At 39.0% G+C, this 24,970-nt stretch overlaps 1 protein-coding gene across 1 annotated transcript in view; it reads left to right on the top strand.

Moving 5' to 3' along the window:
* The window catches only part of PROS1 (protein S), a 29,255-nt gene extending 11,672 nt beyond the window's left edge, over positions 1 to 17,583 (top strand). Inside the window, exons 8-15 of the mRNA XM_027660083.1 lie at positions 3,068 to 3,189; positions 6,194 to 6,312; positions 7,959 to 8,148; positions 8,621 to 8,788; positions 9,829 to 9,997; positions 11,128 to 11,276; positions 12,172 to 12,385; positions 15,203 to 17,583. Of these exons, the coding sequence (XP_027515884.1) occupies positions 3,068 to 3,189; positions 6,194 to 6,312; positions 7,959 to 8,148; positions 8,621 to 8,788; positions 9,829 to 9,997; positions 11,128 to 11,276; positions 12,172 to 12,385; positions 15,203 to 15,348 (1,277 nt within the window). The 3' untranslated portion in view covers positions 15,349 to 17,583. The remainder of the gene's footprint in view (positions 1 to 3,067; positions 3,190 to 6,193; positions 6,313 to 7,958; positions 8,149 to 8,620; positions 8,789 to 9,828; positions 9,998 to 11,127; positions 11,277 to 12,171; positions 12,386 to 15,202) is intronic.
* The last annotated feature ends 7,387 nt before the right edge of the window (positions 17,584 to 24,970 follow it).

The following is a 24,970-nucleotide window of genomic DNA, read 5'->3' as shown; positions in this document are numbered from 1 at the left end:
TCTCTCTGGCAATCTTACCATCCGAGGAGATGAGGCTCCCTAGGTAATTAAACTGCTGGGCTGATTTGAGCTCTGATTGGCCAATGGTGATATGGGGATGATGGGGGACTTCCTGAAGTGCAGGTTGATGGAGGACCTCTGTCTTCTTTAAGCTGACTTCCAGCCCAAAGAGCTCAGCAGTGTCTGCAAATCAGGATGTTAAACACTGCAGAGCTGCTTCTGTGTGGGCAACAAGGGCAGCATCATCAGCATAGAGCAGCTCCCGAACAAGATTGTTTAAGGTCTTAGTGTGGCCCTTCAGTTGCCTTAGGTTGAAAGGGCTTCCATCAGTACGGTATTGAATGTAGCTACCATCTTGATCATCGAGGACTGCCGTGGCCCTTTGGAGCATCATGCTGAAAATTGCAGTTATAAGGATGGAATATTTGATATCAGTCAATAAATATCCCTAACTCAAGACAAGCTATAGTAAAAGCAATTAAAAATACTTATTTGGCAAGTTAGGGAGCTTTATCAGGAGATAATCACCAGAAGTGCAAACTGTGCTTAATTAAGCTGTCTCAAGAAACTAAAAAGATTGTTTTTATAAGTCTATTTAGATGCTTATTTAATCCTCATGGCCAGGAGCTCAGTCTTTATCCTTTGTATGTCCTTAGATCTCAGATACTGGAAAGACCATTTCACTGAGGTCCCTGAATTCCATTTGACATAACATTCATCTAATCCTTCCTAGAAGTATCTACTTATGTTAGAAAATAACAGTGTTACAGTGAACTGATCTCCATTCTAGGCTGGAAATGACAGCATGGCAGTTCTCTAAACAATTTTTTTATTAACTCTTCGCATTTAAAATAAAACTGTTCTTAAATAGAAAAAAAAAAGAGCTATGAAAAGAAAGGAGCTGCACCAAAAGCATCTTTCCTGAAATGAAATCTGTAATTAAAAATTTCCAGACAAAGTTCTGTAACAATTACAGCAAAGTTGAAAAATATTGATAGCCGAGTAGCAAGAAACCATTCATACACAGACCATAATAAAATAACTTCTGAAGTGTTGAAAGTATTTGCATAATTGTTTTCGAGTGTATTTTATTTCTCTCTATTTGTTAAAGGTTTTGTTTAGTACACATCAGAAATTAAATTTCAGTTGTAGGACAGCTATGAAAGCTCTTAGACTTTTACAATGAAGAGGAATTTTCTACATTGCCAGTTTAAGAAAAATATATCAATGACTGGTTTTTATATTTTAGATGCTAGCTGTATGTTACTGCTCAAAAGGACACAGAAGTAGCTTCTTACTGGCCATGAATCTTTTGCTCCATGACTTTTCATGCAGGTTTCTTGTCAGCTCTTTGTCCAGTTACTATGGGATTAAAATGCTACTGACAATTTTATGTTCCTGTGTGCACCAAAGTGAGAAAAACTTCTTAGTCTGATTCTTGCTTCTCTCAATATTTTCTTCAGATAAATTCAATTTGATGCAACCCATGTAAGTATTGCTTTTCTAGTGGAACGTGGATTCCAGGAGGTTGCAAGATGAGGATGTTACAACGAAAAGTCTCACCTCCTAGAAGGAGATTGTGCTGCTAAGCTTTTAGACCCTGTTGTAACCACATTAAATGAGTCACCAAATCCTTTCTGAGGACAGGATTGTTCAGACTGACAGGAATGCTAAGTGACATTAGCTTTTCATTGTCATATTGTGTGTAGGTGGCCAAATTCAATTATGGTTATTAGAAAAAGTGAATTTACATACATTTATGCACAGCTATCTCTGTGATGACAGATTCTTTTAGACTGGAACAGAAAAGGGTTTGTTGTCTTTTTTTCCTCACCCATTCCTGCGAGAATGTTGCTGCAGTTCTTCATGCCTGCTGGAGATGGGAGACACTATGAGTGGAAAATATCTGTACAGTTTTTTGTTTCATAGTAGCCATACAATTTTAGACACATAATTTGATTATCCTTTTCTCACTTTTGAAAGTTCAAACACCGTGCCAAAAAAAATAGGTAATGGAAATTAGTAAGTACACTTATTGTGCTAGAGGAGTCTATCTTGCAGTCAGGAGAAGTGAACTCATCTCCTAAAGGATCAAGGTTTTCTCTTCCCACATGAGTTGTCTAATGCACACAAAACCCTGCCTCCCCATATCCATGCATCACCATATTTCCTCTCTCTTCCTCCAAGCAACAGGAAAAAAAAATTTAATATTTAAAAAAATCGCAGCATAGTATAAAACAGGTTTAAATGCATGCATTGGTACAAAATTGTTTATTCCCTCTAGGAGGGCCATTTGTTTCAAAACAAATGTTGCAGTTACTTCAATCTGAGGCTCCAAATCACACTTATTAGAGTCTCTTGTCGAGGAGAGATTTTCTTTGTTTTTATATTAGAACTGTAAAAGTTACATTGGCCTTTTACACAGCCTTTCATTTTAAAGTTATTTGTTGTGTACAACCTGCTAAATAGAAAATGAAGTTCCTTGAGTTGATTTAGCTTATTTGCAGTTCAAATCAGACTATTGTCTCCACAAGCAGATGCTGTTTGAAACTCAGCTGTTTATGAGATGATTGTATTTTATTTTAAAAGGTATTTTGCCCTGAGATTATTTTGGATTTATATCAATAAAGCAGGTCCTTTCTTCACATACTTGCCATATGTACTCTTAATATTAAATCTAAGCTCTCATGATGTCTTATAGGGAAAGGAAGAGATCTGCCCCAGAATGGCATTTCTGCCATATGTGGTGGTCATTTATGAGGTCTCTTTCACTACTTCAACCACATTACAGCTCAGCTTCTTAGTGCCTCACAAGTCAGGCAAAACTGTCTCCAGTTCTCCACACCAGGGCTCTATCAGATCAGTAAGTCTTACTCACCCAGCAGGTAATTCTGGATTGTAAATTTTACGTAGGAGATATCCATGAGCATTAGTTTAGCTTAGCAGCAGTCACCTATTGGATTCCTGTTATTCCAGAGAACCTATTTTGTCCATTATTCCACTAATTTGTGTTAGTTTATCAGTCTATGCCGTGATAAGTCTTCCTGTATGCTTTCATTTCTCCTAGATATTGATGAATGTGCTGAAAATGTTTGTGCTCAACTCTGTGTAAACTCTCCAGGAAGTTACAGCTGCTATTGTGATGGCAAGAAAGGGTTCAAGCTCTCCAAGGACACGAAGAATTGTGAGGTAAGACTGTGCTATGCAAAATTCCATGTGGGAAATCACAAAATTGAGTATTTCTTGATGACAGGATAAATTAGATTAAGGCAAATGGTTCTGGATCTCTTTCCCCACATGGTGTGGGACGGACCAGTTCTAGTTCCATTTCCATCTGAGGAACCATTTCCAACAGCTGAATGTGGATAGGGAAGGGGAAAACTCCAGCGCCAGGGGTTTCTTCAGGTCCCGGATGCTGGAGGGGAGAGCTTGCTCACCCCTCCCCCCACCCATGCTGTCCCATGGCAGCCAGAGAGACAGCACACGGGACATGGAGAGGAGGCGAGAGAGAGGGAGTTTATTGTTGGGGTGGTTACATTTACAGCGTTAGGAGGATTCCCAGAGTAACCAATTAAAAGTCTCAAGGGTTTACAGGAACACCCAATCACAGGAAGGGGTTAACAACCAATAGGAAGGGGTTAACAAGGTCCAATGAGAAGACCTCAGGACATCTTCCCAGGACACTCCTGCATGGGAGATAAGAGTCCTTCACAGAAGGTGTCGGGAAGAAGGAGCAGTGACTTCGCAGAAATACAAAAAGCCATTTTGAAACATGTTTAAACCACAGTTTCTCATATAATGCAGATTTACTGACACTAATGGGAAGCTGTTTGAGAACAGATTAAAAATTACTGGAGATTCTGATCTATGGTTTGGCTCACAAAGCAGGCCTGGTAGGGATTTGGATGCCATTCAGTTCATGAATGCTCATTTACAGGAGTCCTGTCAAAAGAAACTTGCCTTAGCCAGTCATCTTTATTCTCTGCTGCTTCCAAAATAAGCCTCAGCTTTCTCCTCTCAAACAAGTAATTTCTGTTCAGCCTGCTCCAAGACAGAATGATCAGTTTGTCCATATGTTCCCAAGTTTTCCTTAGACTGCACAGAAGTTTTCATTCACTGTTTCAGAATTATGCTTTGCCTGTTTGGATTGAAAAAAAACCCCACACTGGGTTGTTTTCCACAGTTCTCATCTGCCATAGCTTAAGAAAAAGCACTCAGTAATACTTGCCAAAATTGGCTGTTCTTTCTCAGTTTGAAAATTTACACTTCTTAGTAGCAGAAACTTTGAAACTCCAGAGGATCAGAATTCAAGGATTCAAGTCCAAGGATTTTTTTGTCTTCTCTGTATACTTTGAAAGGTGCAGGCAGGCTGAGACTTGTTATGTGAAGGGAAATCACGTGACAAGTGCCAACAAAAAAACCCACCTCTAACAGACTCTAACAAAATTTGGATTAAACTTCAGGAAAAAGATCTGACATGAGTTCTGACATCTGTGTGTTAGATCTTGTTTGTACTTTCTGAAGTTTAGTATCTGAACAACACTTGGCAGTAATTATATTTCATTTTGCTCCTCCTTGAAACGGTAACATTTAATGAGGCTGGAAGATGCTCTTATTTTTAATACTGTAGTTCTCAAATGTGATTAATTCTCTATCTGGAAGTTAATTTCATGCCTTTTAATTGGGGAAAAAGAAAAAGTTTAATCAGCTGAAAATAAATGCAGTCTAAAGACTAGTGATACCAGCAGGCTTAAAATGAAGTAGCCATAAAATTCAAGATGAGCACCTCTACATTTAATGGAACTGCTGCATCGGGAATACAGAAGTCAAAGTTTGGGAACTGCATCGTTAACTTTTACAGGAGTACAGCATTTCTTGAGAACAGAAAAGTTCTCACACCTATTCTTGATCATTCTGTTCTGTAGTACTACTATTCTGCCATCATATAGAAGACAGTCATGGGGCGTTTTGAGGGATAAGTTAGATCCAGATGACTTTTAGGCTCCTACTATGAGACTTTTTTAGACTCCTCAGTGAGGCAGGTACTTTAAACACCATTCTGGGACAGTCTTCCCACCTCTCTCCACACACACAGCCTGATTTCCTGAACATGAAGGAATCAGTGTTTTACTTTTAAATAAAATCGTACATATTACTTAAGCACAAAATTACACTTTCAGAAGATAAGTCAATAATGCCTTGAATGGATAGCTGACATTTCTTTACTGAATATTTTCCTAGTTTAAACTTGCACCACACAAAATAGATATTATTCCTGAATAGAAACATCTTTGTTTAAAACATCAAGTGGATGAATACCTGAAGGAATAAGCACAATTTCCCCCCTGCCATTGCAACTATGATTACTCACATTGACTTTGGCAAGAGCATTAGGATTAATCCCAGTTCTACATACTGTTTGTAGTTGCCACAGATACTTAGAATTTTTTACACTTTCCCTGATAATGTAGTCTTAAGAGGTTCATAGTCCCACTATCAATCCTCAGAAATAATAATTCAGTGCTATTCAGTAGGAATTGTGGTGTTGCTTTTGTCAACATTCCTTTCCAGAGCTCAAATAGGACAAGTACATTCAAGGAACAGCCAAGATAGAAACATTTTCTTTTAATCTGTTACTTAATCCACTTGTAAATTGTTACTTTTTATTCCAGGTAAATGATTCTAGTAGTACTAGAGATCATTCAGCTGAGAGTAGCTGTAAATCAGTATTGATAAAGAAAATAAAATCACCTTTTAATTTTTTAATGCAATCTTCTCAAGACACAGCTCTGACCCATTCCCTTCTAACACCCGATCAGGTTTAGATTCTACAGAACTTCAATAATGGAGCTTGGCAGGACCTCCAGTATGTGGGTGTCAGACATCCCTGATGAAAGGAAAGCACCTTATGGAAGATTTGAATTCTTAATTAAAATACTAAATATTTAAATAGTAGTTTTGATCCACCAGAAACGTGTTCCAACCTGAGTTATCCTCCAGCAGTTTAAATAATGGACATTTCAAGCAAAAGCAAAACCACACCACTTCATTTGTACATAGGTATTCAAGTTTTAAAAAGCCCAAAAAAACAGAGGTAAGCCATTCTTTAAAAAAGTACAGACCAGCAGCCAACAGGAGTTGCTTCATAAGCTATCACAATGCATTAACAGTTTTTTTTCTCTACCATTTTCAGTCTATTACTGAGTGTATCCCACTGAACCTCGAAAAGAATTATGAACTGCTTTATCTGGCAGAGCAATTCATAGGAATTCCCGTCCTCTACTTAAAGTTTAAATTGCCAAATGTCACAAGGTAAGCATTTATTGTTTATAAAAGTGTGCCTTGAAATTATGGACATCTGTGTTCATTAATTTTCTGAGGGTTTAGAAAGAGTGCATTGCATGCATAAATTATATCGCCACCTCCACAGTGGTTAAGATACCTTTGTATGAAGAATAAATTAACTCGGGTTCCTACATATGTCTGTGAATAACAAAGTTGAAGTCTTCAGGCAATTACAGTCCCCATTACCAGTGCTGCTGTAAGGGAGAGGGGTATGGGCTGGGAGAAGGAGTTCACAGAGATCCAGAACTGAATGGTGTGGCTTTCTCATGACAGAAGCTTCCTCTGGAAGAAACAGCAGGGGCTGGGGAAGGAGGGAGGTGGTGATACAGGAAGGCATTTAAAATTATCAACAGAAAATTCAGAGATTATAGGAAAATAAATACTGTACAGCTCCTAGTTGTATATGGGAATGCCTTCAGTTTGGATGTTGCTGCTACTTCACATCTGCTCTGGGTAGAAGCTGTGACACACTCTGCGTGTACTGCTGAGAAACAAAACCAAGCCAGTGCTTCCTTTTGCAGTGTGTTCCAAGGACAGCACCTTGTCTAGAGATTTTCTTTTACAGCTGTCAGAGCAATTGTTAGTGCGGGTGACCCCTTTATTACTTGTGGACTTTCCTGCAGCAGCTGAAATTGCAGCTTGACTTCCTGACAGAACAATTTGAAGGTAACAGCAGCAGCAGCTGTTGAGCTGGTGATCCCCAGAGCCTTACAGAAGGACATAAATACTGAGAACTTTTTCCTGTGCCGCTGTTCCAGGTTGGCCAGGCATTAATGCTGTCCTGGAAGACCTTTCTGAGGTGATAAATGTTTGAAGGTGTCCTACTAGTGTCTGTAAATGCTGGACGGTTCTCGGTGCGGGTCTGGTGAGGGGCAGCTCTATCTGGTGGACAAGGAACAGCACTGCGAGTGAAAGCCACCCAAATTAATTACAGATGCTTTCAGCAAGTCCTGACTTCCAAATGCTTTGCTTTCCCCTTTCATCTTTAATCTATTTTATCCATTCCCAAAGCTTCAGGAGATACAGGTTTTTTTACTATACTTCTATTCTCTTCTCTTGCACTGTACAGGTTCTGTAATGCAAACTCTCATTTTGCTACATGTACATGTTCAGCCAAGATCCAGATAACAAACCCTCAAAAATTAGAGGATAGTATATAAAAGGCAGCATAACCAAAGCAAATTGCCAGTTTACAATCGTTGTAGGACAACACTTGGCAACCCTTGTTGTACTGAAGCACATCATTGCTCATATATTTTGTCTGCATCACATCCCCACAAAACACAATGGGAATATTACATCCATCTTATTCAAGGGAGTGGGATATCCTTCACATGTAAAACTCATAGTGGATTTGGGAACTGAACCAAGGTTTTTTCAAATCCCAGCTCAGACTGTTAATCTGGAAAGTTTTCACTGGATTCAGGTGAACAAGGCTCACATTACATTCTGCTTTTGACTAATTCTATGCAAATATCACAACTCCTCAGCTGCAGAGATACCAAAAGGTTAATATCTGTGAACTTTTTTTAACCCTGGTAATGGGTTATTGTAGGCTGTAGAGTATTTCATGTTTCCTGTCTTCTTATTAAGATTCCTTCTTCACAAATCAGATTTACAGCAGAGTTTGATTTTCGGACATATGATGCAGAGGGAGTTATCCTGTATGCCGAATCCCTTGACAATTCAGCATGGATATTGCTGGCTCTTCGTGATGGGAAGATTGAAGTTCAGTTCAAGAATGAATTTGGAACAAAAGTCACCAGTGGAGGCAAAGCCATTAATGATGGACTGTGGCATATAGTGAGTTGGGTTTTCTTCTCCCCTTTCCTTCCTTTAACCCACTATGGAAATATTCTGTGTTTATAAGTAAAGTAGAGAGATACTAAGCAACCAATAAAAGACTAAAAATCATGCACTCACACCCGAAATTTAAAAATCAACCAAGAAATGCATAAGAATGCCTTACATCAGGAAATTGTGTTGCCTATTTACAATCAAGAAAGGGACAATCACCACAAACTGTCAACATAGCAATTATTCTTTTTAAATATGAAAAAGGAAGTGGCAGAATATTGAACAGTGTGATTGCGTGGTCAAGTTCATAGTTATTAGATACTTTGTGTATAGAGCAAGTTTTACATTTGCTAGACCAAAATCCATTTTGTTCTTCAAGCCTTCCTCTCTGAGATGAAAGGCCTGGCTCACTTACTCCATCTATAAATAGCTACATTTTTTTGTGTGTATATGTCTAATTATTTGTATCTTATTCTAGATATCAGTTGAAGAACTGGAGCACAGCATCAGTGTAAAAATAGCTAAAGAAGCTGTGATGAGTATTAACAGCCCAGGAATTCTTTTTAAACAGTCCCAGGGGTTCCTGGAAACTAAGGTGTACATTGCAGGATTACCTCGCAAAGTGGGCAATGCTCTTGTTAAACAGGTAACTAAAATAACAAAACTAATGCTGATTGATACTGTTCCATTTGTTCAGTTTTGTATTATTTACTTAAGAGTCACAGAGGAAGCAAGTTTGGCATGGAACCCATTTGGGAAATGAAAATCTGGTTATTAAACCACTGTTTTGAAAATAAGAGCTTTGTGTTCTGTCTTCAGTAAGTTTCAGTTGTAAAAACACAGAGCTTTTGGTCTAATCTTTCAGGATTCTGTAACCTGTTTCCTAATAAAGCTTTAAGATTTCCTAAATCACCACCACTTCTGCTGAGAGGGCATTTTGGAGTGATTCATGTTTATGGTGCTGGCTTTTGGTAGGCTCTGAGTGGATACAGAATTTACTGTGCAGGCAGCACAACGAGCTTTCATTTTTACTGGGTTTTATAATAGCCCAGGCTGGTGAAGCCCTATGATTCTTTCAGTCTTCTAACCTCAACAGCTCATGCTGGGGATGGGTTCAATCAAGTTGCAACTGTCTGCCTTGCAGTCCAGGAGCCCTCAAACTAGTTGGCAATCTAAACAGAGGCAAAAGGGAACTGTACACCTTTTTATTTATTTAAAAAAAAAAAATTTGCTCAAAAGTGAGGCAGAAAGAAAAAGTATGAAACAATACAATGACATCCCCTTATCCAATAGAGAGCAATTCCAGAAATTTCTTTGTGTTTTGGTATAAGAAAAAGATGAAACTTCAGACAAGTAACAGTGCTAGTGATCATTGTCATTCAGCTACAGAAAAGCTTCCAGCCTTTTGTTCAGGCCACAACATGAGCTTTAAAAGTTGAAGGAGTCTATTTTTGTACAGATCACTGGCATCAAAGTGGGAAATGGTAAATCAAAAACACCTTTGGAAGGCTGAGATACTAACAGCATGCCTTTTGTTTTCTCCCAGCATCAGTGCTATAGCCTATGGCATTGATAAGACTATTATTAACTACACAGAAGTAAGTTGCTGTGTAAAATAATGCCTTATTTTTAACATTTTTACAACAACTTGGAAGGCAAACACCTAATGCTGCAATTCTTCTACAGATTAACTCTCGGTTAGATGGTTGTATTCGTGCCTGGAACCTGATGAATCAGGGACATTCAGGTGTAAAAGAAGTTATTCAAGAAAAACAAAGCAAACACTGTTTAGTATCCGTGGGGAGAGGATCCTTCTACCCTGGCACTGGAATGGCAGCATTTCAGATAAACTATAGTGAGTATTTTTCTATCCTTATATTTGTTTTGCTGGGGTAGTAACGGAACTGATGAATTGTTAAAAGAAAGAAAATAAGAAAGGACACACAAAATAAGCTAAACACCACTGCATCCACCAATGATTCCCTTAGCTTCTGTTAGAAATTTGCTTGAATGAGCATTCTGATCGCAGTAGTGTCATTTATTTATTCAATTTCTGGAGTGCTTTACATTCAGGAGCATATTCTTTATTTGCAAAGGATGGACACTGTTGAACAGCACATTCACTTTACAAAGATTAATTCTGTCCCCTCTTCATCAGTGGGGAAAACAAAAAGTTGGAGATATAGAAAAGGATCACTGACAGATTTGTATATGCAGTTTTGCTCCTCAACAGACATCCTGTCTTGAGACTGTAAGTGCATCTCTTGCTCCTTCCTGAACCCAGAACTTCCTTACCTGACCTCCTGCCTTAACTTTAAAATTTGCAATCCAGAATCTCCTTGTGCACACTTGAAAGCCCAAATCTCTTGGGCATTGTCCCAAATCCTGTTGTCATTATACTCTTTCCCATCCCAAATGGTGTGCTACCCTTCAGCCCCAATAGTTTTCATCCCAGAACTTGCTGTTCTCTCACAGTTTTAAATTCCCTAGCACACTTAAAAAGATTTCTCCAGCATTTTATATTCTGTGCTTCCAGCCAACTTATATCAGTTTCCTGTGCCACTCAAGTTGTAAATGTAAAAGGTGTGAGAACTGCCAGTTTTTCTTGGCTGTAGTTTATGGGTAAATTGTTTTTTGGATTTAATTTTGAACTGATTTCTAATGAATGTGGCACCTGTTCCATGTTAGAATGGAGAAGGTAGCAAAAAAAACCACCCCAAAAAAACCAAAACAAACACTCCAAAATTTCATAAGCACAGAAGATCCAGGATTAAAAGTTAGGTGGGTTTTGTTTTTGTTTCTTTTTTGCTTGGGTTTCTTTAGACTTACAGTTCTTTCTATAAGTTCCAAAGTTCATTGGTTTTTTTTGGAGATTAATACTAATTTTTCCATAGGGGACAGGAGATTAAATACTAATTTTTAACACCATATTAATTTTTCATTACCAGACGGATTTATTAATTTCTATTATTCTTTTTAAAACAGATAACCTTGACAGTGCTGAAGATTGGTTAATAAATGTGACTCTGAGTATTCGCTCATCCACAGACACTGGTGTTATGTTTGCCTTGGTTTCTAATGAAACAGTGCCTCTTGCATTGTCCATAGTGGACTCTAACTCCTCTGACTCACAGGTGATCTTACAATTATCATAGCAATTAATTGCATATAAGTCTCACATCTTGGTTTTGTCTCACTGAAATTACTGCCCCATTTGTGAAAAATCAAGCTACAAAGCCACTCACATATACTTGCATAGTAGCCTGACTTAATATTTTGAAAAGGATTTATATCATATAATGATGTGTAGAAAATATATTTCTATCAGAAAATATATTTCTATTAATGACTAATTAATGTGTATTAATATATTTATGTTAATGAAAATATAATTGTATTAATTATGTCAGCTACATTACATTATGTAATCTTATGTAAGATCCTTTACATCATGATTTCTTTAATCTTTCCTTCTTTAGCCTTTCCTTCCAAATGCACGAAGCAGAAAGGGGAATATGACAGTAGTGGAATGATGATGATGATATAGTAATGGCATTGTGTTAGTTTGAATTCATAAACAGATTTTGTTGTCCTTAAGTTTCCATTGACATCCATTTACATCATCTAGAGCTGTACCTTGAACATCCCAAGCTAGATCATGATTATATTCCATGGCTAATCCATGCTTCTGCCCTAAATAAGAACCTATAGTGAACACTTGGTTACCTTTAAAACTGTAGTGGTACCACTTTTCCCTGTAAGTGAAACAGGATTTCACCTCAGAACCACGGCCAAAGATGTTTTACAGTGAACATTCTCACTTACAAATTTAAGAATGGCATTTATCACCAAAAGTGATCAAACACATCAACTTTGGTAACTTTTCCAGGTGAGGGTACCAGTTTTTAATAGGTTGGTCTAATATTTCCTGTTCTTCTACTGTCAAATATAAAGTGCACCAGAACAAAGTATAAGTATGTGTTGAAGTTATACGTGACATCTTTTGTGATCTACCCTTCTTCTCTTTAGAAAATCACTGTGACCATTGGAAACATCACTGTTGCACATCTGGAATCAAAGAAGTTGTGTACCCCCAGAAAGGTGCAGGTTGGACTTTTAGTAACCAAACAGGAACTTGAACTGTCTGTGGATTCACACACAGACAGAAGCAATTCAGAGCACCTGTCTGTCCTGAATCAAGCCATGATGGCAAATGTTGTCACTTACTTGGGTGGGCTGCCAGGTAAATTCTGTTTGTTTTCAATTATTTGTTTATTTGTACAAGCCTGTTTATATTCAGCCTTACTCAAGCTAGGAAAAGCCTACAATTGTAAAAAAAAAAGATGTGTTTCTTGTTTCATCCAGCTTTTAAGGCAACCTGTTTTTCAACAGTAGCATTTTATGGCCCCTTAAGACCTGGGTTTCTCTTTAGATGTTTTAGTTTGGAAAATGTCTTCATTTTCGAGTTGGGAAGAAATGGGCATTGCATACTTCTGAAATGCCAGCAGCTGGCACAATTTAGGGACTGCATCATGCATGTGGGAAAACCAGGCATTCGTAAGTAATTTAACTGTCAGAAGTGTGGAAGGAGAAGTCAGAAATACGGTTTCAACAATTAAGCTCTGTCAATAGATAACTGGAAATCTTTGTGTTGAAACAACAAATATTTTGTTTAAAGGAAGCAACAAGTGTAGTGCCAGTCTTAAGACATGTACAAGGATTATTTGGTACAGGAATTGTGCACATGCTTATCTGTAAAGTAGTTTGACTTCGGGGTGAATCAAGAAGTAAAATAGCGTTGCCCCAGGTGAGGAACTTTCAAAGCCTAAGATACTGAAACTTGAAAATTGCCAGAGGAAAGATGCCATGGTTACAATGTTACTACTGTTAGAGCCTTTCCGTGTCTTCTATTATTTTATGGAGAATAAGTCACAATTCCTAAGAAAATTCCAAGGGTTTGACCAACATGTTTGGAATTGACATCCATTTTACATGTAGGCTGCAGTGTTACAGCACTGCCCCAGATACTCAGCATCTTTATTTTCACCATGTTTTTCTACAGAAGACAAGGATGTACAGGAGTAAGAAGAGGGAAGGGAGTTATCCATTAGATATGATCTCTTTAGGCATTTCTTCCAAGGTAGTGTATTTTTTGTAGTTCCATCCGCAAACTTGCATGTCAAAATAGAAGGAATGTGTTCAGGGCAGCACTGTAGGTACCACAACCTGTCTGAGATGGTGGTCCCCTCAAAATCCAGGCCCATGTGTTTTAATTTAATTTTTCTCTACAAGTCTTCACACACTGGTAATCAAGAATGTAACAAGGCACCAATTTCGCCTTGTATTTTGTTTTTGAGTGGATATGCAATATCTTGGAAACCAGATAACCAGGTGAGTTCAATTCAAATGTAATGTGTAGAATGAGAAGAATGCACTAATGGTGCAGTGCTGTCACATACCACAGGAGTGTTTTTATAATGCCTGCCTGCTTTTAAAGGAGAGATGAAGTCAGTATTCACTTAGTAGAGGTGAGTCAGGAGGTTAACTGAGCCATAGCAACTAAGATTCCAGTAATTTCTTAGACCTCTTCATTTTTGGGATATGTATATTATTCTTTCTAGTACATTGCCAGCCACAAAGCAATTGCGGTCTTAAGAGTTAAGATCTTTGGTTTGGGCCCTCCCAAATAGATAAGAAGCAAGTATTAGTTACTTACTGCTCCTTAAAAGTAATCATTTTTAAAAGGTATCTTCAACATGCAAATTAACAAAAACCAAAAAAAACCCCACCCTCTGTACGAATAAAAAGTTTCTACTTAAAGGTGTCAAAAAAACCCAACAAAAGCCCCTATGTTATGTGAAGGAGGCTTTTCCACAACAACCTCTGTTACCAAAGAGGGAAAAAGTAGTATGGAAAAACTAGTTCAGGTCCCTCTGTACAGCCATTCTGGCATTTATTCATTCCGGTTCACCTCTGAAAAGCCTCTAGGATTACTGAGCAGTATAAAAAAGGTAGGTAGGGGTCCCCACACTAAGCTACAGTGCACAGAACTGTGTGGTTAAATTGTGCATTTCATGAAGACCATAAGTCCCTCACTTTGATACACCTTTCTTCAAACTAGTAAGTGTTGGGAATATGCCTCTGTTAATTAATTCAGTGCAGGCTAAATGAGATTTGCACGGTTCTATGTCAGCAGACATGTTATCATCACTGGTGTAAAAAAAACCAACCCAGGACTATTTGTTCAGTACCTCAGCTTACAGCAAAATAAAATCACAAGGAAGCAACATTTGTTCCTCAGATGATCAAGTCTGTCTCCTAAGGAGGAATAGGGTGATTAACATGCTTTTGAGATCAGCTTCTGGTCATCCTCATTCTAATTGATGAAAGTGCTTTGTAAGCTTTGTAACCTTGTAAGAATCCAGTTGTACCCTAAGACCTCAGAGTAATGCCTGCTTGATTTTGTGCTTAACATGCTGTTTCCTGGAAGCATATCCATAATCTGATGCTGCCAAACAACACCTAAATGAGTAGCAGACAAAGTGAGTCTTTTACAGAGAATTTGAATTTGCAGTAAGGACGCAGTAAAATGTGAGGTTCCCAAGGGGTCCCCAGTTGAGAACTGGCAGTTTTGAATCTAGAGTAGCTTGCTGGCAAGAGCAAGACAGTTCTTTCTGTGACCTCTAAGCCCATAAACATTTGTTTTTACATCAAGACAAGAACAGCAGACTCCAGGAAACAAACCACTGGTTTACTGTTGTTAATACAGGAAAAGCTACTATGAAAAATATTCCTGTAGTTCGGTTTCTGGATAAGAATTCTAATGGATATTTCAAATTTTACTGACCTTTCTCAGCTTTGCTGACTTTATCTTGATCTTAAAGAAAAGGGGAAAGAACTAAAGTGTTTCCTGACAAATTGCTCTTGTCCCATGACTAAATTTAGTCCCATGACTAAATAATGAATGGAGAGTGGAGTATTCCCCATGTTTTTCGTAATCTGAAAAATACATATGAATTTGCATGCCTTGGCCTAATAAATTGAATGTGCTTTTGTGCAGATGTTCCTCTGGGTGCTACACCAGTGACTGCTTTTTATAATGGCTGCATGGAGGTGAAGGTCAACAACAGGCAGCTGGATCTGGATGAAGCCATTTCCAAACACAACGACATCAGATCTCACTCGTGCCCACTGATTATGCAGTAATCATTCAGATCTTAACTTTTTTTTCCTTTCAGATATAATTTGTGTAATTAGTCTCATGCCATAATAAAGCCTGCATTGTTTTATGCAAGATGTGCCAGGGAAATAGTGTGTTTTTCTTCCTTTTTATATAGAATGGAGGAAAAATCCTCTGTTCAGAGGTAAAGAGACAATCAAGATGAAAATTCTGTAAAATGTTCCTTTATTCATATCAGTGGTAAATCTTAAAGCTAGATTTATCTTCCATGTTCATACTATGTCCTTGGCATATTTAGCTTGGAGAGAAAGCTTAGGAATTTCCATTTAGAAACAATTTTACTTTTCATTTTTCATGTATCATCACAAAGTTACAAGTTGAAAATCATTTCAGTGTATTAAAATCTAAACAAAACTTTTCCGAGCATAACATGCAAAAAAAGATCTCTTCAGGTTTTGTAATATGAGCTTTTGGTAAAGGAAAAAAATACCCTGGAATCCATAGCCCAAGCTCTCTGTGAATATGTTTACAAGTTGTATTTATATTGGTAAAGCAACTTCAAAATGGAAATGTTTCTTTAAGTAGCTCAATTTTTGAAAATATCTTTTGTTATACTGTGCCAGCTTTAATTCTTCTATCTTTAGAACCCAGCTTTAGATTTTTTTTCAAGAGTTTTGGATCAGGTTAGGTAATTTAATTTAAAGTTGGTTAAAATACATCTAGGCAGTTTTGGAAAGGAAAGGAAGTGGCTTGAAGGAAGGAGCTCTGGTCTTCATCACAGGACATCAAACTGAAATTTGCCAAGTGAAACTGAGAAATTGTGGCAAATATTTCTTCTATTCAGGACAGATCCAGCACTTGTCAACATAAGCACAGTCTGATGGTCCATCATATTCCCTTTATTTAGGTCAACCTTGCATTCACAGAGCTCCAGAATAGGTTTATTTGTGAGCTGTGTTTCTGACATCCTTAAAAGCCCAAGTTTTGCTGGTAACATCAGAAAGTAAAGCTGTATTCTGCTCAGCCAACTTTAATATACCAGCAGGTAATTAGAAAAGTATTGCTTTCCTCAGGTGTGCCAACTTCAGGCACTCCTAATATTTTTTTAGCATCCTTTGAGTGTTCTTTCCACTTCCAGCCTCATTTTCACACAACCACAAGCCTCTCTCTGCAGCTCACCTAGTGGTTTTGTTAACCCCAAACCAAATAAATAGCAAGAGAATTGCTGTGAGCTATGGATGTGCACTCTCATCCATCAACCAGAGTCATTTATCTGCCAGTATTCTTGACCTGAGGTTTGCTTTCAACACTTGAGACACTGAAGTGGAAATACATGTACAGAAGGATGGATTGTGACAATATTCATTGTGAGGGTTGCCTTTCTCCAGAGATATTCTGAGTGACATTAGTGAGGTTTCTTCCATTGTGGAATGCTAACCTTAATACATCGGTATGGCAGAATCTGTGCCCGTCTTTCAACATTATTGCTCTGTCTGAAGTTATTGTTAAACTTCACTTCCCACTTGTGACATGTAAGACAGGATTTGCTCCAACTTTCACACCAGTACAGCCTCTGAATCTGTCCAAGCACTGGTTCATATGTAGCTGCTGACATCCCAGGGCTACTTGCCGCTAAACTACTAGTTTTTTTCACTTTCTAGGATGGTAAAACAAGCTTTGATTTCTCCTGACTCCGTGGAGGGGAGATAACTTCAGGAGAATATCCTTCCCTGCTCTCCCACCATCCCAGCACACACTTTCTTCACGTGGTCCCAAGCTGAAAAATAACTTGGCTGAAGTAAGCAGGTTTTGCAAGCAAGGCAGAGCTGAATTGGGACTTTTGACATCAAATGTGGCCATTTCGTTTATGGTATCTCAGCAGCACCCATTAGTTCTGGGAGGCTCTTAGGTCAGGCTCTGCCTTGCACAACAAACACAGGAAGTATGAGATGAGGGACACAAAGTGTCAGCAATGTTCTAAATGCTTATGCTGGCATGGGAACAGAAGAAAAGGTTGGGGGTTTTGGGGTTTTTTTGCTGTTGTTTGGTTGGTTTTTTAGGTTTTGTTTAAATGTAATAAATTGTATAGAAATGAAAGAAAAAAAATCACTTTCTCACACAGACCGTTTCTCTTTGTTTTCATGGAATAATATCTTAGGGTTTTGTAGTTACAAAGAAACCTCTGCACTTCTTTTTTTAAATGTAAAAGTGCCTCCCTATTGTAAGAATTAAATAAAGCAGCATTTGCAAGTTTCTATTCATTTTAAGTTGTATTTGCATATCTTTGTTCATTTTCACTGTGCAAGACTTGTTCTGGTGATCAAGTGGCTCAGTCAGGAGATTGTGATCATCTTCAACATCAAAAGAGTTGGCTCAAATTAATATGCTCTTCAAATAGGCATCCATGCTCTCTTGATAATTTTTTAAGCTTATTAATTGTTTAATATTGCCTGAGGAAATTAAGCTTTCCTTAAAACTACATATGGAGAAAAAGATGAGAGAAAGTAACCAAATTCCTGTATTTTCTCCTTCATCAGATGTATTTCATTGTATTTTTAGGCATAATCATTTCAGCAAGGGCCACTCTGTGTTTATAGAGAACAGCTGGACCTGCTCTGCATTTTCAAGCTCCTGTGCATGTGTGTTACAAATCAGTATATCCTGATTTCCTTGAAAATGAAATTTAGTCATGAAATTGGTTCCCAGTTATAAGCTTCCTGCTTACATGCCTAAATTCAGTTTACATGCTCTAATGCCTGCATGTTTTCTGGTAGATTAAGTGCGAATACCTTTGCTGTTGTTGCTCAAGATTAGCTCTGGAGCTATCTTCAAAGAACGAATGACCAAACTCATTCTCTGCCATTCTCATCCTGCTTGTTATTGATGTTAGCCCTTCAGTGTCATTAGTCACATGTACACACTTTACCTCAGCAACCTTGTTATATCAAAATAACTGCCTTGATTTAGATGCAATTGCATGTTTCATCTGCCAAAAAATAACAGTTGTGTACCAAAAAAATTAGATACAAGGAAAGCCATAACAGCCCATACCCAGGAGGAAAGTGAGGCATCACTTCGTGATTAAAAAGAACTGAGATACTGGTTTTGTCCCATCTTTTCCTGACTAAAGTCCTGCAACAGCAGCTCAGAGCCAAGTGACCTTCATTCTTGTCATTTTAGATTATTACTCAATATACTGGTGCAAAAGTGCCAACAAGACAGAAATAGTGTTGTGCTAAGAGCAGCATCTACAAAAAATTCTACCCAAACTATCTATGAAATCTTCACAGGGTGTATCCTTCATGTTTTTGAAACACTTTATAGCCACAAAATAGCTGTACCCTTATTGTTACACTGGGCACACCCTTTTGCTCTGGGGGTAGCTACATTTTGATAGGATGTGAATAAGCAGCTAAATTATTCTGGTTTTGAGTAGGGACTGTGTTGCATACAGGCACTTGAATCCATGGAGTGGGTGCAAATTCATGTAGCTTTTATGTCATTCGGGACTTAATTATGTGGTTTTAAAAAAATGAAGTTGAAGGCTTGGGTTTTTTTTGGTTTTGGTTTGGTTTGGTTTGGGTTTTTTTAAGGAATTTGTAGCATATCAGAAAATTAGGAATGTGGAAAAAACCCACAAGCAACAAGACCTGAGTTTAGCCCAGTTGGTTAAAAATTGGTGCTAATAATACCAAGGTCATGGATTCAATTCCCTATATGGGCCATTCACTGAGGAGTTGGACTCAATGATCCTTGTGGGCCCCTTCCAACAGAGAATATTCTGTGATTCTCTAAGAAATTAGTATCACATAAGATAGGTTTGTTGAGCCAAAGATGTCCCCCTGCCACATCATTCAGTATGAGGACCATGGGAAATGCAGCAACATACAAAGCATAAAACATTTCGAAGTAGGATGGTGCTTTGTTTCTGTCTCTTGAGTTGGGAAGCACCAAAAAGTCAGAAACCCAATCCACCTGGGTGTACTGGCTTTCTATACTGGCTAGATAGGGACACGCACAAGGAACCAAAATCACCCATTAGAAACAACACTATCTTGAAACACCATTCCCTCCCAAAATCAACAGACACACAAAGAAAAAAAGAAAACTATTTGATCCAATAGATACTTTCAACTCCTTTCCTCTCTCTTCCACTCTATGCCCCTCCAAGCACATAAACACGTCTTTCAAAAGAAAGAATTAAAACCACAGCTCACTTTTTTATCCTCATTTGACATATTTACATCAACCCACATTGCAAGAGTTTGCTCAAAAGTCAGGGCTGTGTCGTGTCCTGTCCCCCTGCAGCTTTACAAACACCTGTGTTTGAACAGGCACATTTGCCCATCAACTGGAGCTTAAACAAGGACTTGTTGCCGCTGAGTATCTTTAATCTCTGAGTCATTAGCAGAGTAACCAAAGACACCAAAAGTACAAGACTCTGGTTTGTAATGCCAGACCTGCTACAGATCCAATCTCTTGGTCACCTTTCCTGATAAGAAATATGAATTCCCTGAAACTACTGAGAGCCTTGCTTGACTTTTGCAAGCAGTTCTAAAATAGTGTTTTGTTTCTTAGTTCTCATTAAGAAGCTGTTTCTCATCCCACAGTTAAAGGGTAAATAAAACACAACACAGCAATACACTGCTCCACAGTTATAAAAAGCTTTTCTAGAAAATTAGCTTTTCTAAAAATGGAGCCAGAATCATTCTTCTCTGATCATCCTCTGCTGAAGGCCTGAGGGCTACAGAAACAGAGAGCAATATTTCTAGAACCTACTAGTTGTGAGAAAAATCTCATTTTATTAAATTTAGAAAAATGGCAAAAGCTTGCAAAAAAAAAGGAATAAAACGAAAAGGAAAAATCACAACATGTGTTGGGTATCCTAAGCATACTCGATTCCCAGGAACATGCCTTCCAATTCAAAAGACCCACTTTTTAAACATTCTTAAGGTTCAACCCTGTTTACATCATAGAAGAGGCGTTTCCCTCTCCTTGGTTGGCTGTGTCGTGTTAGGATGTGGAGTGTCCAGTAGTATGGCGTCTCTCAGGATCAACCACGTGGCATAAGGGGTTTCTTTACTAATATTCATTTTACAGTTCCTTATTCCCGTCCGCATGTTTCCCTGACACTGGTTCCTGGCTGAATCTGGCGTCTTACAACTCTGTGATATGCCTTATATTTGCTTGTAATAAAACCGATTCTTTATTTCTCACGCTAGTGGTTTTATTTATTATATCATAAATAAAATATTAATTAAATTTAAGGACTTAATTAGCAGGACATAAGGAGACTACTGTAAGGCACATGCTAAGTTGCATGTGAATTGTTGCAAGTTTTGGGTGGCACAGAAGAAGCCAAGTAAAAATGGCTTTGCTTGAAAACGTACCTCCCAAAAAAGTGGTCCGTGTATAAAACAACTACCACTCATCAATATCTTACCTCTCCAGGAATGGTTTTTCCCTTCTTCAGATTCTGGTATGATTCCCATCAACCAGAACTCAGTTTATAAAAATAAAAACCACCAAAACAAAGCTGTCATTAAATCAAGCCTTACTGTTTTCTACTCTATCACAGAGTGCTTGATCATTCCCTGATCATTCCCACCAGCTGGTCACAGACTCCTAACTCAGCCCATGGAAAAGCAATCTGCTCTTTTAAATCTGGGTGGGAGCCAGCCTTTTGCTTAAAGGGTTTCTTCTGGAAACAGGCAAACCCCATCACCTTGTAATTCACAACTTTATACTACCACCCTGGGCAATGGAGGCATTGATTAAGCTGCACAGAGCTGGAGTTTGTGTCTCACTGAAGGTTTACATACACTCACAATCTTTCAGAGGTTTCATAAGTAGTTCATTGGCAGCTTCACAAAGTCTTCGTAGTGAAGTCATTATTCTGCATTCACTGTTTTCCACAGACGTGAACCAAGATGACATCAGGATCTGCCCCAAACTGTCCTTCCAAAACCCCTAGTCCTTGGGGTACTCCACTCTGTGAGGGAAATGAAATTAGTCTGGGTCAAAGAGTCAAGAGAGGGACTGGTGTCCTGTGTCCACAAGAGGAGGCTGCTCTCGCAGGCTGTGATAAATAAATAATTGTGATTCGTGAAACAAATGGGTGATTACATCAACATAAAACAAAGGGATTGTAAAACTTAATTACACCCCCATAAAGAAATAAAACAGACCCTTACAAGGTCAAGGGGCCCTAAACCTCCCTACTATCCTAAGAATAAAATATGGTCTTTTAGGCACCTGTTCGTCAAGGAATGCATGACGAACAGCCATTTAGCTTTAGCTGTAAGAAAACCCATATATTAAGTACTTAGGAAAAACCTGTAGAATGTATATATATATGATATAATTAATATGCATGAAGTAGCTAAGATAAGTGCTAAATGTACCCTTGTTATAGGTTAAGAATTCAGGAAAATCTGTTTTTCCCCTGCCCCCGTCCCACTGTAGGAAAGAGGGAGTTTGAGTGAAAAAGGGGGAAGGGAGCCGATTAGCATTACAAAGAATCTAGCCGAATGCCTGGCTAATGGGTGATCAGGAGCTGAGCCCAGAGGGAAAACTGGGCAGACTGCGTGGTTGGCTGCTCGGAGGAGAGGGAGACCACAGAGTTTTCGTCTGGGGGATGGAGACGGAGTCTGTGCCCGGGGCATTTTGGAGAAGAGGACCTGGAAGCCTGTTTGTCTGGGCTTCCCATCTTGGTCAGCTCGGACTGCTGGCTCCGACTTGCCCGGCTGTCCTGCTCCTCGCACCTGCTGTGTCTCATTGGAGAGTTTGCATGCCCGCGGGAGAGAAGGGGGGAGTTTTTTTGAGACACCATCACTTGAGACAGCGGTGAGTCCCGTGGGAGTGCACTGCCTTCCTTCCCTCTTCGCCCCCACTGAGGGAAGGATCCCCCATTTCCTTCTCGGCTTCTCCCGCAGGCCAGGACCGCTCCCTCCGGACCCCTCTCCCCGTGTGGCGACTGCCGGAGCCCAACAGCGCCCCCTGCCGACCACAACCGGGTACTGCAGGCCCTACACCTTCAGCAATCCCACAGTGCCCCCTGCAGGCAACGATTAAGACTGCGCTAAAGGACAGGGAAGTATGCCTTCAGACTTTTTTGTTTTCCTAGGACTACTGTCTAGGGTTTTTTGTGCTCTGTTACTGTTTTTGCCAACATACATATATCTTTTAATAAAACGTTGTTATTTCTTCTGGTTTTTTCCACACTTCCTTGATTAAAGCCCATTAATTTTGAATTTACAATTGCTGAGAGAGAGGAGTTTGGTCTATATCATAACTTATCCTCTTTAGCAAACATTCCAGTCTCATCAGACTGAGACAACCCTGTAGTAGGAGTGCAGATTTGGGAAACTGGTCCCCATTTCTGTCACCCAGCCGGCTGCTTGTTTTTATCATATAATAAACTCTTATTCAAAAACTTATAGAAACTCGAGACTTTGTTTATCACACAGGTACTTAGCATTTGAGACAAAGACGAATGAAATGTATTTCTATATAAAGCGCAGACTGTCTCTTTAAAAAATACAACATATGAGAACAACCATTTCACACCAGATGAGCACACTTACTGTCAGTCTTTTTAAAGCAAGATGAGCCTTGCATTATTATTTTCTGAACTTTATTTATTCAGGGAAGACTTCAAGTAAATAGCCCAACAAGAATCAGAAATACAGTCTGATTTTTTTTTTTTCAAGCAAGTGGACAGAATGTAATCACAATAATTTGTGGTAAAATGGATTGGTAAATTCTTCACATGTCACTGAAAAGCCCAACCATTAATTTGAATGATGTGAGTCATCTTTCCATATTTTGTTCCTACAGATAATGTTTTTTAGAGCTATTGAAAAGCAGGTAACTTCAGTGGTTACTCTCTCACCTGTTTGCACTCTGTAGCAACCTTTCTTCTGAACTGGGTGAAGATACCAGGAGTCCCAGGTTCCCCACCATTAACAGTATTAGCAGTTGATGCATTTAGCTCTTCCTCTCTCTGTTTTGGGCGTCAGTAATGTCATCAGCTGAAGCTGGTGAAGCACAGCTATGACTTGTGATCTCAAAGGCTGAAAATGAAGATTAGCTCATCTACAAGAAGTAAGAACAAACTTTACCAATACTTGAAATGTCCAGCTACTACCAGAAACCTGGAGAAATCATTGCTAAAAAAGGATGAGATTGATCTAGTCAGTCTCACCTTACACCCTTGTACCCCTTGATATAAAAAGAATCCTTCATCCCCTCCACCCCCCAAAAGCCCAAACTAAAAAAAACCCAACAACAAAATAACCAGTGAATCTTAAAAAGTAGACATTAATTTCTCAGGAATATGCACAATGAATATTAAACAGACCCCCAAAACATTTAGTGCCTTTTCCCAGAACCAAATGTTTTTTCTTCATTATGTACATTGCTTTTTCTGTTACGAATGTTGGGTTTAAACCCTAAATTGCAGAAACTTTGTGTAGGCAGGTGGCAAAACAATACAGGAAGGAATGATCTCCAAGGGCACAGAGGACATTAGGTGTCCACCTACTGTTGAAAATCAACCACCCCACTATCCCTCATGCCACTGAAAAACTGTGTTGTTACACAGAGGATCCACAGAGAGTATCTCAAAGCCAAAACTTAAGTTATACTCTATTCTTTACCAGGACAAAGACCTGCCTGGATACAATTACAGAGGTTAATGTTTGCAGTCAGAGGAGAAATGCAATAGGTTCTAAGATTCTCTGACCTCAAACAAAACATGCTTGTGACAGCACTACACTGGGAGACCATTTTTAACCTGTCCCTGCTGCATGAGGCAGACAGAGAGTGAGAAAGCAACTTTCCAGACAATCCAGAGATCTGATGACTTCCCATGTCTGTTGTACACTTTACTATACATAAACGCATAGTGTAATACCTTTTAAACTGTTGAGCATAAGCCATGTTGGCTTTATGCAGCAATACCAAGTTTAAACTCCTGCCAGGAACTTCCTATTCCAGGCTTTTGGTTCCTAATGATGAAGCAAGTTGCAGTGACACTAATGCCTTTTGCAAACTGCAGCTGGTTTTGTTTACCACTGCCCCAGTGAGAGTATTGGGGACTCCAGTGTGCAAAATTCATCTCCGTGTCTGTTCCACCAGAGTTTGAAAGGCCAGTCACTGTGTCTGAGCCCTGGGGAAGAGCTGGCTAGCTCTCAGGTCACTCAGCCCTCCCAGTAGAAAGGAGAAATGGCTGGCTGTGCCAGGCAAGCACAGCAGAGAGAGCAGATGGTTCATGTCTGGTTGGTTGGGGCTTGTGTTCAGCTGATGTTATGAAGGCCTGCAGTCCTGAGGTACCACTGGATGCTCAACCACTGTGTGGACTGGAGCACTGCAGGAATGTAGCCCCTCCAGGAAGCAGTTGCATGTCACAGTCATCTGTCTGGCTTTAAACAAGCTACATTTGACACAGGCAGGGAGCTGGTGCAAGCCTGTTTGTGCTGCTTCATAAAGGTTCAGGTAACTCTGCAGCTGTTCAGGCTGCCAGTCCTTTGTCTCCACAGACACTGCAATGTTAAAGTGTTGATTTGCAAATATACTTACATCAATTCTGCACCTTCAGATCAGGTAGGTGGGTTTGTCTGCTCAAAGACTTTGGCTTTTTGCTGC

This window comes from Corapipo altera, unplaced genomic scaffold, assembly GCF_003945725.1.
Source record: "Corapipo altera isolate COAL_440 unplaced genomic scaffold, ASM394572v1 74, whole genome shotgun sequence".
In the NCBI taxonomy this organism is placed as follows: Eukaryota; Metazoa; Chordata; class Aves; order Passeriformes; family Pipridae; genus Corapipo; species Corapipo altera.
Note: the sequence above shows the minus strand (reverse complement) of the source record. Positions and strands in the feature narration are given on the sequence as shown.